The following is a 12,742-nucleotide window of genomic DNA, read 5'->3' on the forward strand; positions in this document are numbered from 1 at the left end:
ACATGTAAGCGTAAAATCAAAAACAGAATAAAATTAGCAGCAGGATAAATCCAGGTTTGAAACCAGAAAAGAACAAGAACAGTACAAAAGGTTTTTAAAAGCACTAAAGAATTTGAGATTGAAAAGGGGGAAGGTCCTTGGGGAAAAGGGGACTATAAATATGGCTACATAAAATGTTGGTGAGAGGTGTATCCATATAAATGGTGTGTCCAATGACAGATCAATACTATGAAAGGCTCTTTGTCCAAGTGTGTGCTTAATGAGGGTGATTACTGGCTGTGAAAAGACCCTTTAACTTGCAAATCCATTTTAACTAAAAAAAGAGACTATGCATGTTTTCTTGGGCTTTTTCAGTGTTTGCCAGTATCCCCAGCTGTTAATCCATATCAAGCATAACAAACATAAGGTGGTGATCTTATACAGAGTCATACCACTGGCTCTCTAAGATCTTGGGCATAGACCTTTCTTAGACTTGAAAGACTTTTAAGCTGAGATTCTGCAAAGCACGTACTCAAGCAGTGACCCTGTACAGTTGTTCTATATCAGGCTGTTGCATGTTTTCACCTTTTTAAAACATTGGCTCTGTGTTCTGAAGTTGCATGCAGGCAGGCTGATTTTCTTTTTCTTTTAAACACGCCTCTCCAGTCACTTGGTGTGTTAAAAGTCACTATGTCTGTGTACAGTGGCCTGATTGTGTAGAGCCGGTAGCTAGAATTCAGCACCCATGACTGCAACCACAACAGAGATTATAATAAGAAATCATTCATAACTTCACCATATTTTGAACGGGAACAGCTTGATCCCCATGCACCAAGAATACCACTCCCCCCCCTCTCTCTGTGTGTATATATGTATAATTTTTCTATTGTGGTTGTAGGTGCTCCTGATCCAACAGCTGGTGCTAGCATAGATGATGAAAACTGCTGGCATCTGGATGAAGAGCAAGTCCAGGAACAGGTTAAACTCTTCCTCTCCCAGGGTGGATACCATGGATCAGGGAAGCAACTCAATTTGCTTTTTGCAAAGGTAGGTAGGAAGGAATATTTGTGGCTGCCATGAATGCTCCATCCACACACGGCCTGTTTTCAAGCAGGCCCTTTCAATTGGCTTGCTTCTTCCTTAATGATGTCCCTGTTTGCTTATTGGAACACTGTTTGGTATTACTACTAAGTGGTCTCCTGTGGAGGAGTGCAAGTCAATGTGACTTAAAATCAGTTGTTTTTCAGGCTACTAGTGGTTTTGGTGTCAGTGTATGTAAAGCCCCCAACTGCTAAATGGGGAATACAAGGGCTTTCAAAAATAAATCCAACGCTCTTTGTTGCTAGGAAAATGTGGCTGTGATGTGTTTTTAGGACTCAAAGAAAGACATGCAGTGTACCCCACAAATATTTTTTTAGAAGCTTGCAGCTTTGAAGCCTGACTCATGACTTTCCACATGTTTTGAGCTTGCACTGAAGAATTAGTACATTCAAGTGAGAAGTTTTAGTATGAAAGCGGAATCATTTACGAGACTGGCTTTTTTTTTTTTTTTTTTTTGGATGTTTGAGGTAGCTGGTGTTGAAAACAATAGTCCAGGCCAACCCATGCTAGCTCTCACTCTCCAGGTAATGGGAAGGTTTTGAGCTGGGCTAAGTAAGATGGAAGTTCTCCCCCTGGGTCACTGTGTTGCCAACAGCCTAAGTGCGACAGCTGCAGGGATGAGTCTTTGGTGGCCATCTTAACAGACATTTGTCTGCTGTTCCATGCTTTTATTAACAGGTTTATACAGGAACATCATATTTTTTCTGCACTAAGGTTTAGAAATGTGGCACAAGTAGAAACTAACGGTAGAAAATCGGAACACTTGTCATCTGCTTGAAAGGCTGGCATAGTTGACTCAGTCCAGACTGGGATGTTGAAGTCTGGAGTCAAGAGCCAAGTAGGAGCCTGAAATTAAGCTTAATTCTTTGCATGGAACGGGGGAGAGGCAGTTAAAGCTGCAGGTTGCTGGTGTTAGAATAATGTAATGTCAAGACAGAGTGGAGCCAGCAGACCTGTCCCAGATCAGTGTGTGCCTTGCAGCTGAAACAGGGCACCAGTCGCACTGAACAGACTGACAGAAGCCTGCAAAGACACCTATTTCTCCTTCAACCCAGTATTTGAAATGGATGTTAAAATATACAGAACCCAAAGGACAAATGTGGGAGGAGAGGGTAGGGAGTATAAAACACAACACAACACAACACAACACAACACAACACAACACAACACAGGAGTGTGTTCTTTTCCCAGTATGTCATAAGGAAACTTGGGACACTGATGCACTTAAGCTGTAAGAGGACAAGATGTGTCGATTATGTGTCTCAAAGAATGATTCTTCCAATGCATAGTACCTTTGAGATGGCATGAAAAAGCACAAATTTCTCCCAATATTATGAGGATTAATTTCCTGTACTTTTTCATATTAAAATACATATTCCAGTCCAACCAGGAGCTGCTGAGGTATGTTTAGCCTGGAAAAGAGGAGACTGAGAGGAGGAATGATAGTCATCTTCAAATATCTAAAGGACTGTCACATGTAAGAAGGAGCAAGCTTTTTTCCTTCCTCTTCTCTGGAGGCCAGGACCCAAACCAATGGCTTCAAGTTACAAGAAAGGAGATTCTGACCAAACAACAGGAATGACTTTCTGACAGTAAGAGCTGTTTGACCGTGGAATTAGACTCCAATGAGAGGTGGTAGACTCTCTTTCCTTGGAGGTTTTTAAGCAGAGGTTGGCTGGCCATCTGTTATTGATGCTTCAATTCAGATTCCTTCATTGCAGGGGATTTGATTAGATGACTCTTGGGATCCCTTCCAACTCTGCAATTCTATTATTCTATGTACATTTGCTCATTCTATGATTCTGTGTACATTTGCTTATACATTACTATCTAGGTAGCATAATTGCACAAAGAAAAAATAGTTCGTATGTGAATATCAGGATGAATGTTCATACTTTAACGTGAGGGGTTTTTTTTGTATTCTGCACATTCATCAGTGCAGCTTATTAGTACCATCTATCTACTCTCCTTCCATGTGTATTAATTCTGTATTTGATGTGATGGTGGCGGCTCATAACATTGTATATGAATATTGTATTCCTCCCACATTTGGCGTATTTTGTTCATTTCCAGTAATGTTAGGTATGCTGCTATCATGTTAAAAACAAATTCATTTCCCTGTCATTGGCCTTCTTTTTGTGTAATTGGAGAGTCAAAACGTTGAATCTAAAGGATGATCACATTGAAAACTCCATAAGAAAACACAATTCCCCATATCTCAGTATGAGATATAAGATAGTGGCTCCTTATATTTTCAACACTTGAAGTTGTCTTTTATATTTGCCTACTTTCCAGTACATTGCATACTTCTAAGTTGGATTACAACTTTTCCTCTCAGTTGGTACAAATCAACAGTATCTGCTGTTCCATAACTAAACTCATACTTCCAGTGACCTTTATCTCCATTAGTTCTCCATTTTACTGTTTGTGATTTTCTTCCAATTTCCCCCTCCCCTCTTTTTTTTCATTTTCAGAGGATAGCATGTTTTATTTTGGGCACCTAACCTATTATTTTGTTTCTGTTGCTTTGATATTTTCTACCCTAGGTTCGAGAGATGTTAAAGATGAGAGATTCGAACGGTGCTCGGATGTTGACATTGATAACGGAACAGTTCATGGCTGACCCTCGCCTGTCACTCTGGAGGCAACAGGGAACTGCAATGACAGACAAGTATAGGCAGCTCTGGGATGAACTAGGTAAAAGCAACTCTCTAGCAGATTTTGAAGTGAAGGAAACACTGTGTGTTAAGAGGTGTTGGCTCTTGTTAAAGGAGCCTGGAATAATTGCCAACCTTTGGGAAATATGGCAGCCTGGGCACTTTGTTTTCATGGGCAAAAGCGGTCCATTTTTGCTAAACCCAAGGACGTTCAGCCAAAAATAACTACTACATGACATGTTTAATAGTAAGAGCTGGAATATAAACACTTCCTAGGTAATAAGTAATCCATTGTATTAACAAAAGCTAGGTTTGCGGGCTATTAATAGTAAATGTTTACCTTTGTGCTTAGGTCTGCCTATCTCTCAATTCTGAAATGTCTATGAAAGGACATACTGCTTCAGTAATCAGTTTTCGTTTGGTGCGGAAAATTGTGTGGCCCTCTGTTTAAGCTTGACAGATGGTATAGTGTACACCCGGGTCCCTGAGTTCACAGTTTAGTCAAGTGGGTATGTTTACATGGGCTGTTTAATATAATGTGGCTCATTTTTGTGCCATGCTTAGGTTTGAGGGGTAGTAGGAAGGCAGGAAGATGAAAACGCTGTTAAGTGATCTGGGTGGTGGTGGTTCTTTTCCAAATTAGACCACTTGCTCAGTGCCTTAATCAAACTCTTCTCTGGCCTTGTGTATTTAAGAGCTGCTGAGTTTGCACAAATGATCTTTGGAATGAAGAGTATAGTAGTACTTGTTGGCTTCAGCTGGTAATAGCAGCTGAACTTCATACTGAAGTTTGTCCCAGGACAAGTATGATCGTCTGCTTGAAAATTAAAAGAATGCAAAGCTGGGAATTTGCCTGTATTTATTTTATTTTTTAAAAAAGAAGGGCCCATATGCTGTGAGTATCTTAATCTACCTTAATGGAAACTGGAACTAAAATAACTGCCACGGTTGTAATTCACACCTAGTGTTATTTTGGTGTGTCATGTATTTTGGAATAGGGGTGCCATATTTTTACATTGCTTGGTATGAAATGAATATAACACTGAAAGGTCCAGAGGTGCGAATTGCAAGCTGCAGCTATTTCAGTTTATCTTCCGCGTAGACAAGCAATCAGTAAGGGAATCCTTGTGACGCATTCCATCAGCATTCTTCTGGACGAACTATATTTAATAATGACCCTGTGCATGTTATAGGGATCTGGCTGGATGAGAAGGGAGAGCTGTTTGGACCCGGTAGCTGACAGCTGGATATTCTCAGTTCTGGGGTAGTTAGTGGAGGGAGAGGGTTGCTGTGGTCTATAAGGGTTCGATCTCCTTTCTGCAATCCATTTTGCATGTTCACACTTGAAGCTGAAAGTATGGTACTGAGGACTTTGGGGGCTTCAGCGTCACTCTGGGGTCGCCTTTGCAAGCCTTGCCCAGGATTTCATAGCAACCATGGCTGTTTCCCTCGTGTGGATGTTGTGTTCTGTAATAGACAAGATAGGAGAATCCATGTATGAGGAAGCCTCTAACAACTTTGCTTAGAAAAGATTACTTACCTTGCTAAGGTTAGAGCATATATCCCTGTAACCTCCTCAGTGTTAGTGGACTTTCAAAGGCAAATTGATCTGGATGGTTTTACGCTAGCCCCAAACTGCTGTTTTGAAGCTCTTTGAATAGTGAACTTGGGGAGTTTACACAGTGGCTCTTCTTTCCAGATCCCACACGTGTACAGGGAAGTGAGGGCAAAGAGTCATCTCTTAGAGTACAAAGGTGCAAACTGCTTTGAGGGTTTGTTTGTTTGGTTTTACAATCAAGCGGTGTTTAAATTTGATCAGTAAGTACTGGATAAATGGCCAGTCTTGACTGAACATGGATTGGAGCCAGTTTGAAGGCTTGTGCTATGACAGTGATCTTTCTCTGCCCTCACTGAGAGTGCGTTCCAAAAATGTCTTCTGGAGATTGCACAGATACTGAGTGGTGAAGGCATTGCTCCAGTATAATGTGCGTTTTTATGGGGCTTTAGAACCTTCTGTGGTGGGCTGGGAACAGTTTTGCAGAGTGCTTTGTAGATCAAATAACTCAAATCATTCTTTCTTGCATTCCACTTTAGTAGCAGGAATTAGAGCAGAAATGTCCAGCGCCTCCTCTTCAGATTTATTGGATGAATTTCAGTTGTTGACGCCTCATGATGTGGATCAAGTGTTTGGAGCTGTTGACATTGCTGCTTGCTCATTTGACCCATGCCCATCCTGCCTAATGTAAGTTTGGCAGGAGAGGCTATTGGATTCTGTGCTGGTTAATATGAGCCCTTCACTGCCGCTTTGAAGGAGGCGGCAGTGCAATCTATCAAAGAAATGTCTTCTCGCAAACTTATTTTTGGTGAATATGGCTATAAGCAGGCATATTTGGATGAAACTGATAATCTAAATCCATTTCAAACCTAGTTTCAGGATAGAAATTACTCTGATCGCCGTGAACAGGCCACACTTGTAGAATAGTAGAGAATCCTGTTGGATTCTCTTGATGGTTTTCAGTGCCATCAACCACGGTGGCCTTCTGGACTGCTTGTGTAGGTTAGGAGTAGAACATCCCACTCTGCAGTGGCCCCACTTCTGCCAAGTAGGGCTGTTTCAGTTTGTGCTGGGAGTGCTGCTCCAGTTGTGTTGTGGACTTCCATCTTATCTCTAGTGTTAGTTCATAACTACATGAGGTCACGTGGGGTCTGAAGCTCTGTCCAGTAGCAGATGATAGCCAGCTATGTTTCTCCTTCCTTCTGTGTCCTATGTGGCAGAATTGCCTGAAGCTGGTAAAGGCCTGGATATGAGTACGACAAAGCTCAGTTGGACAATCTGTATATTAATTTAATGTAATCATGCCCAAAATCATCTCTCAAATCTGTAAATGCAATCCTCAAAATAGTTGTCCAGATACACAGCCCTCAATATAGTTGTTCCCTTATTATGTGGTTTACATTCTCATCTGAAAACAAAGGTTGTGCCAGGATCAGTTGAAGTGTCTGTCCTTAAGCGATAAAGGTTGACCAGGTGGTTGGTCGGTGCGTTTCTCCTTTTCCAAAAACTGAAGAAACACAGTGTTGGGCTCTGAGCCTTCTTCCCTTGAGGGTTCACCAGCTCCTCCCACCATTCCTCTGCATTCAACCAGTCCATGACTTCTATCAGAGTGGCCACAGGGGCTTGGGGGATGTCAGGATCCACTGGCCAGCTCCAGTTTTCCCACAGCAGTCCTTGATGCTCAGCTGAGTAATGCATACTTAATCAAAGCCTAAGCAACCACAGGGTTAATAATTTAGTATAGGGCTAGTCCTCTCGTAAAATTGCCTGTTACCCCTGAATTTGAAATTGTCAATTCAAGCCCATGCAGTAAGTGCATGCAGGAGGGGGAAGCCTGTCTCAGTTACTAAGGTGGCGGAGTGCACTGATCCCATATACCTCAAGGGCTGAAGTGAACCTGCAGCTGGAAATCCCACTAAATGTTGCCAATAGCAAACCAGAGGTAAGGAGAAGAGTAGGTGGCAAATGAAGTATTCATCCAATGTTAACTAATTCTTCTTTGGCCCAGTTTGGAAGCAAGTCAGATTTGGAAAAGCTTAATAATAATAATAATAATAATTTGGTTTTTCAGATTAAAATTTTAGTCATATATCAAACATACAATGTAAAAACAAGATTCCAAGGAATCTCTTGGACTTCTTCCATTCCCTTGTTAATAATTTCCTCTTGCATCTTTTATGATAATCCAAATATTTTACATCTCCATTGTGTCCAAAGTTCACCATTAAGCTACAAGTGATTTTCCAATCAGATTTGGAAAAGCTTTTGACCTCAAAGATGCTAGCACTTTTCAGTGGGAAGTTTGCAGAAGTTTGTTTGTTTGGTTCGTTGGTCTGCTGATTTTATATATAGAGAGAGAGCGTGTATCGATTATATTTTAGTTATCCTGTTTGTGAGCTAGGGCAATGGAAAGACACATCTGAGAAGGTTTACTTAACCCCTCTTGCACAAGGACATGTGCGTTCCATTAAAAGTTACTCTTCCAGGCTGTGCCTCAGTTCAATTTAGCTGCCACCAGTTCCTAGATGTTAGACTATCCGGCTTCAAAGTGACAGCTGCCCTCAGAAGAGTTCCTGAGGAGGGCTTCTCCTTGGAAAATATCTGATTACTCTGGGCACTTCTAAAGCCTTCCCACCCTTCTCCCTGAACCCACTACAGATATCACCCTCCAGCTTTTTAAAACAAAGGTTTTCGTTGTGATAAGTACAGATTGCTAATGCTCAATGCTCTTTGGTATCTTCCAGACAGCAAAAAAGAAAGTTTACATCTATACCCAGGCTCATACCTGTATGGTTCACAGGCCAAACCTAGTGTCTTAACTACTTCTTTGGCTTTGAGAAGTGCATCTTCAACTGACACATGGAAAGGAATTCCTCTCGGTCCCACAGATTCGGCTAATGTTTTCCCCCCTAATCTGGAGCAAGCCACCTTTTAATGAGGATGCTTTTTAAAAAGAGGGATTTCCTTTCTAGAACTTTTCTGGAAGGCTGAGCTAACTTTAGATGCTAACTGAGATCCAGCCAACACTAGCAAGAATCCCAAATTCAGGTGGGAAGCAGACAGTACTTCCTTTGACTACTACACTTCACTTAGTATGCTAATAGCGACTACAAAGGACTTCCCCAGTTAGGATCCTTTCTAACAAAAAAGGTCTAGCTGACAGGATGGCCCATTAAGATAAGGGAAAGTGTCCTTGTTTTGCAAGAGATGTTCATTTACATTTGAAAGATGCATCAAACAAGCGAAAACTAACCAAGGGGAAGTGGTGGTGATTATTTTGAAATCCACATTTTCCAGAATTGACATCACACATTTACACAATAGACTGTGATATGGGTCAGCTCTCCCTTACAAAGCAAACATTTGACCACATTGGTAATTACAAATGCAGTAGTTGTTCACACCTAAGATTCAACTAGGATTGATTCGGAGTTTTAACAGTAAGTTTACTGTTTGCAGGATTTTGCCTGATGTATGTAGTCACTGTGCCAACTAAATATTTTTAAGACCACCCTGTGACCGAACATGGTTTTGGAAAGCAGTTTATACAACTATCCTTATACAGTGGTACCTCGGGTTAAGTACTTAATTCTTTCCGGAGGTCTGTACTTAACCTGAAACTGTTCTTAACCTGAAGCACCACTTTAGCTAATGAGGCCTCCTGCTGCCGCCGCACCGCCGGAGCACAATTTCTGTTCTCATCCTGAAGCAAAGTTCTTAACCTGAAGCACTATTTCTGGGTTAGCGGACTCTGTAACCTGAAGCGTATGTAACCCGAGGTACCACTGTACTGGAGCAAGCAGACTGAGCTCATATTGCCAACCTGTCAGTTGGCAAGAAGCCAAAATATCAAGAAGTGATAACTCTTTTTATACTTGGTCTATTCTGAATCACTCTTTCCCTGAAAGTGGGGGAATTAGGGGTGGTGTGCATGTTACTTCTTTTTTAGTGCCTGTTTCAGGCTGTTAGCTGGTCAATCTCTCCCCTTCCCAGGGCGGGGGTGGGGAGTGGAGTATGGAACATTATCCTCTTTCATTGCATCTCTGGAGCTTGAAATTTTCAACAACTCTAATAGTCATTTGTCAGAAAATTAGGGCCGAGTAGTTTTGGGGCTGACCAAATGAAAAACATTTTGTTTATTTGGGGGTTGGGAGAGATTTGACTTTGCACCCCTGCGCATGGATCACATTGCTGCAAGGCTGTGCTTTGGAATTAAATGCTGAGGACTGTCAGATGTTAGACACAGAGAAGAGGCTGAGTTTTGTCAGCAAATGGGATCTGCAAGTTAATTGGTGTTTTCTGCAGGCTCCTGGCTGTGATATGAAATTGGAAGCCCTTTAGCCACATGGATAATACAGGGCCTGAATACAAATGTCACAAGTTGCCATCGAGCTCCCCTGAGAGACAAAAGCGCTCCCCACTTGAACGCTGCACTATTACTGATCATTTAAATATTGGGGGGGGGTTACGTTTTTAAACTAAAAGCCCCATTTGCCTTTTAATGGCAATTTAAATGTCCTCTTAGCAAAAGCTAAGTGACAAATTAAATGAAAAAAAGTGTCCACATTTTTTTTTAAAAAAGTTGTAATGCAAAACAATCTTTTATTGCTTCTCATGTGCCACGAATAAATCATTATACTTGTCAACCCTAAACCAAGCCATAATTGGTGGAGCTACTGTTATCAAAGTGGGGCTGCTCTTGTGACAGCTTAATAAAGCTGAAACTGTTAAATTAAATCTCTGATGCTTTATCTGTTGAGAGCAGTCAAGCAGAAGAATCTGTAAGAGGAATATCTATGCTTGGTGGAGTGATGGAGCCCAACAACTTGTCAACACTTAGATTACAGGATCAGATATTTATGTGTGTGTGTGATCTCTGATTTTCATTATCTCTTCTAGCCTTCCTCTTATTTTAAGAGTGAGGAAACATCACACAAGTATTGTATTTCAAAACAAACATTTTATTCTCCCCCTCCTCTTGGACATGTATATCAACAAGAAAAGCTTAAAAAAAATAAAAGTATGGATCCAGAATCAAATGGCTGCTGTAATGAATGACTGAGAGATGTTTGGAACATGCCTATGCTTATCTGAGGCAGAAATGGATTATAAAATAGTTTGTGAAAGATTCTTAGCTTTCGTTTGCCATTATTCACTTGGTTAAGTTTTGGCCTTTTATGCTACAAAATAACCACAGTTTCCCCAAGTTTCACAAGTAGTTTATTTTATTTTTACTGCTCAGCAGTGTTCTCAAATCAGTGTTCCATCAGATTGGCATTCTCCTTGCAGCAATTGCTCATTGATTTTCCCCTTTAAATATAGGAGACATTGCTGATATCCTGTGGGAGTTGCTGCCTCAGTTCTTCAGTTCTCTTGGAGTTCCTGCAGAAAGAAACACTTTCCTAAAATGTTTCTGTGTACAGTGGTGCCCCGCAAGACGAATGCCTCGCAAGACTGAAAACCCGCTAGACGAAAGGGTTTTCCGTTTTTGAGCTGCTTCGCAAGACGATTTTTCCTATGGGCTTGCTTTGCAAGACGAAAACGTCTTGCGAGTGTTCCGATTTTTTTTTGCTTCCCCCCCCCCATTTTTCTAAGGCGCTAAGACACTAATAGCCTTTTAGCCGCTAATCCGCTAAGCCTTTAATAGCCGCTAAACTGCTAATAGCCGCTAAACCGCTAATAGCGCTAAGCCGCTAATAGGGTTGCTTCGCAAGACGAAAAAACCGCTAGACGAAGAGACTCGCGGAACGGATTAATTTCATCTTGCGAGGCACCACTGTATGCTGGAAACTGTCCAGAATGACTGGGGCAACCGAGTCAGATCGGCGGGGTACAAATAATAATAAAATTATTGTTTATTATTATTATATTGGGAAAAGTTAATATTGTAAGATGTATTTTGTCAAGCCTTGTGCAATCACCCCTCTCACTTCGCATGGGAGCAGTCCAAAAGCTTTGACTCCTAAACTAGTGACCACAGTTTGCATCTAAACTTGGAATTATGGTATATTGTGATCTTTTACTCTCCATGGTTATGCTCAGATTCAAAACTGTGGTGTGTTCTGATGAAGAACTGCCATTCAAAAGCAAAGGCCTTCAGTCTCTTCCTCTCACACATGAGGGAGCAGGAGAGGGGATGAGTGCACAAGCCCAAGGCTGGCCACATTACATTCACATGAGGGGAAACAGGGGTTTCCAGTATAGTCTGAAGCAAGCCCAACACCTGCTTCAGAGGAAGACACAAATATTACTGAAAACCTTGGAGCAACTTGTCAGTACCCCATGTCTGCCTTGGGAAGGTAACATGTTGCAATTGATTAAACCTAAATGAGTGGTGGGAACATTGTTGTACGTACTTGCACACATAGTATGTGAAATAGGCCTCCAGCACATGTGTCTTGTCTAGCAAGACTTAAGCTGATTCCTTACCAGATGGTATTTTGTTATAATGCAGGTTCATATTTTAAGCATGCTGTATAGCTTGGTATTCCAAACCAGAGCACGTCATAAGTGGTGGTGTTACTGGTACTACAGTGGTGCCTCGCAAGACGAAATTAATCCGTTCCGCGAGTCTCTTCGTCTAGCGGTTTTTTCGTCTTGCGAAGCAATCCTATTAGCGGCTGTCAGAGCTGCCACCCAGTCCCAGCTCACATAGGACCAAGTCCGCCAGCGTTCACTTTATAAGAGTCTTTATTAAGTTACAGGTTTCATTTCCGAACTGCAGCGTGCAGCTCTACACCTTCTGCCCTAGGTCGGCGAAGACCCGTCTGAGTCCCCGCCTCTTGCGCACCAGCTTAATACCCTAGCCTTGCTCCACCTCCTTCGCCTCTCCCTACGTCTCTGGGTCCTTCTGCCCCCCTGGGCCTCCTCCCTTCTACTCTCCTCTGACGCTGACCCCCCTGATCCTTCTGCCTCCTTGCGGCGGGCTTTGGGACCTGGCTCACTCTCCGGGCTGCTTACTGCTCCAGCTTCCGTTGCATTTGAACTTGGCGCGCGCGCCCAACTCTCTACTTTCCTCTTAACCGTTGCCTCGCTCTCTGAGGAGGGCGTGACCACCCCTGACTCGTGCCCTCCCTCCTGCTGACAGCCTCCGGAACCCGATGCCTGGCTACCTTCCTCCCTGCTGCTCTCAGTCTTGAGCGTGGGTCCCGACTTCCAGCTGCTGCCGCTCTCAGTTATGAGCGTGGGTCCCGACTTCCAGCTGCTGCTCTCTGAATCTCCTCTGTTCCCTTCCTCCTGGGGTGTCCCCCCGGATCCCCCCCTTGCTCTGCTCACTGGGGCTCCCTTTTGGGAGTCCTCTGACTCACTGCTTAGGCTTGGAGATCTCGGGTCGTCATCATCACTCATTTTCCCTTCGGATTCCTCCCCCTCGCTCTCTGCTTCCTCCCTTCTCTGCGTCTCTGCTCCTGAACCCCTGACATCCATCCCCCCCTCGAAGCCCCCCTTTCCC

At 42.7% G+C, this 12,742-nt stretch overlaps 1 protein-coding gene across 3 annotated transcripts in view; it reads left to right on the plus strand.

Annotated features, from left to right (window-relative positions):
* The window catches only part of ZSWIM6 (zinc finger SWIM-type containing 6), a 96,175-nt gene that overhangs the window by 48,814 nt on the left and 34,619 nt on the right, over positions 1 to 12,742 (plus strand). For all 3 annotated transcript variants that reach the window (XM_082241780.1, XM_082241781.1, XM_082241782.1), the window contains exons 3-4: positions 878 to 1,026; positions 3,627 to 3,777. In XM_082241780.1, the coding sequence (XP_082097906.1) occupies positions 878 to 1,026; positions 3,627 to 3,777 (300 nt within the window). The remainder of the gene's footprint in view (positions 1 to 877; positions 1,027 to 3,626; positions 3,778 to 12,742) is intronic.

This window comes from Podarcis vaucheri (genome assembly GCF_965113315.1).
Source record: "Podarcis vaucheri genome assembly, chromosome: 11".
NCBI lineage: Eukaryota > Metazoa > Chordata > Lepidosauria > Squamata > Lacertidae > Podarcis > Podarcis vaucheri.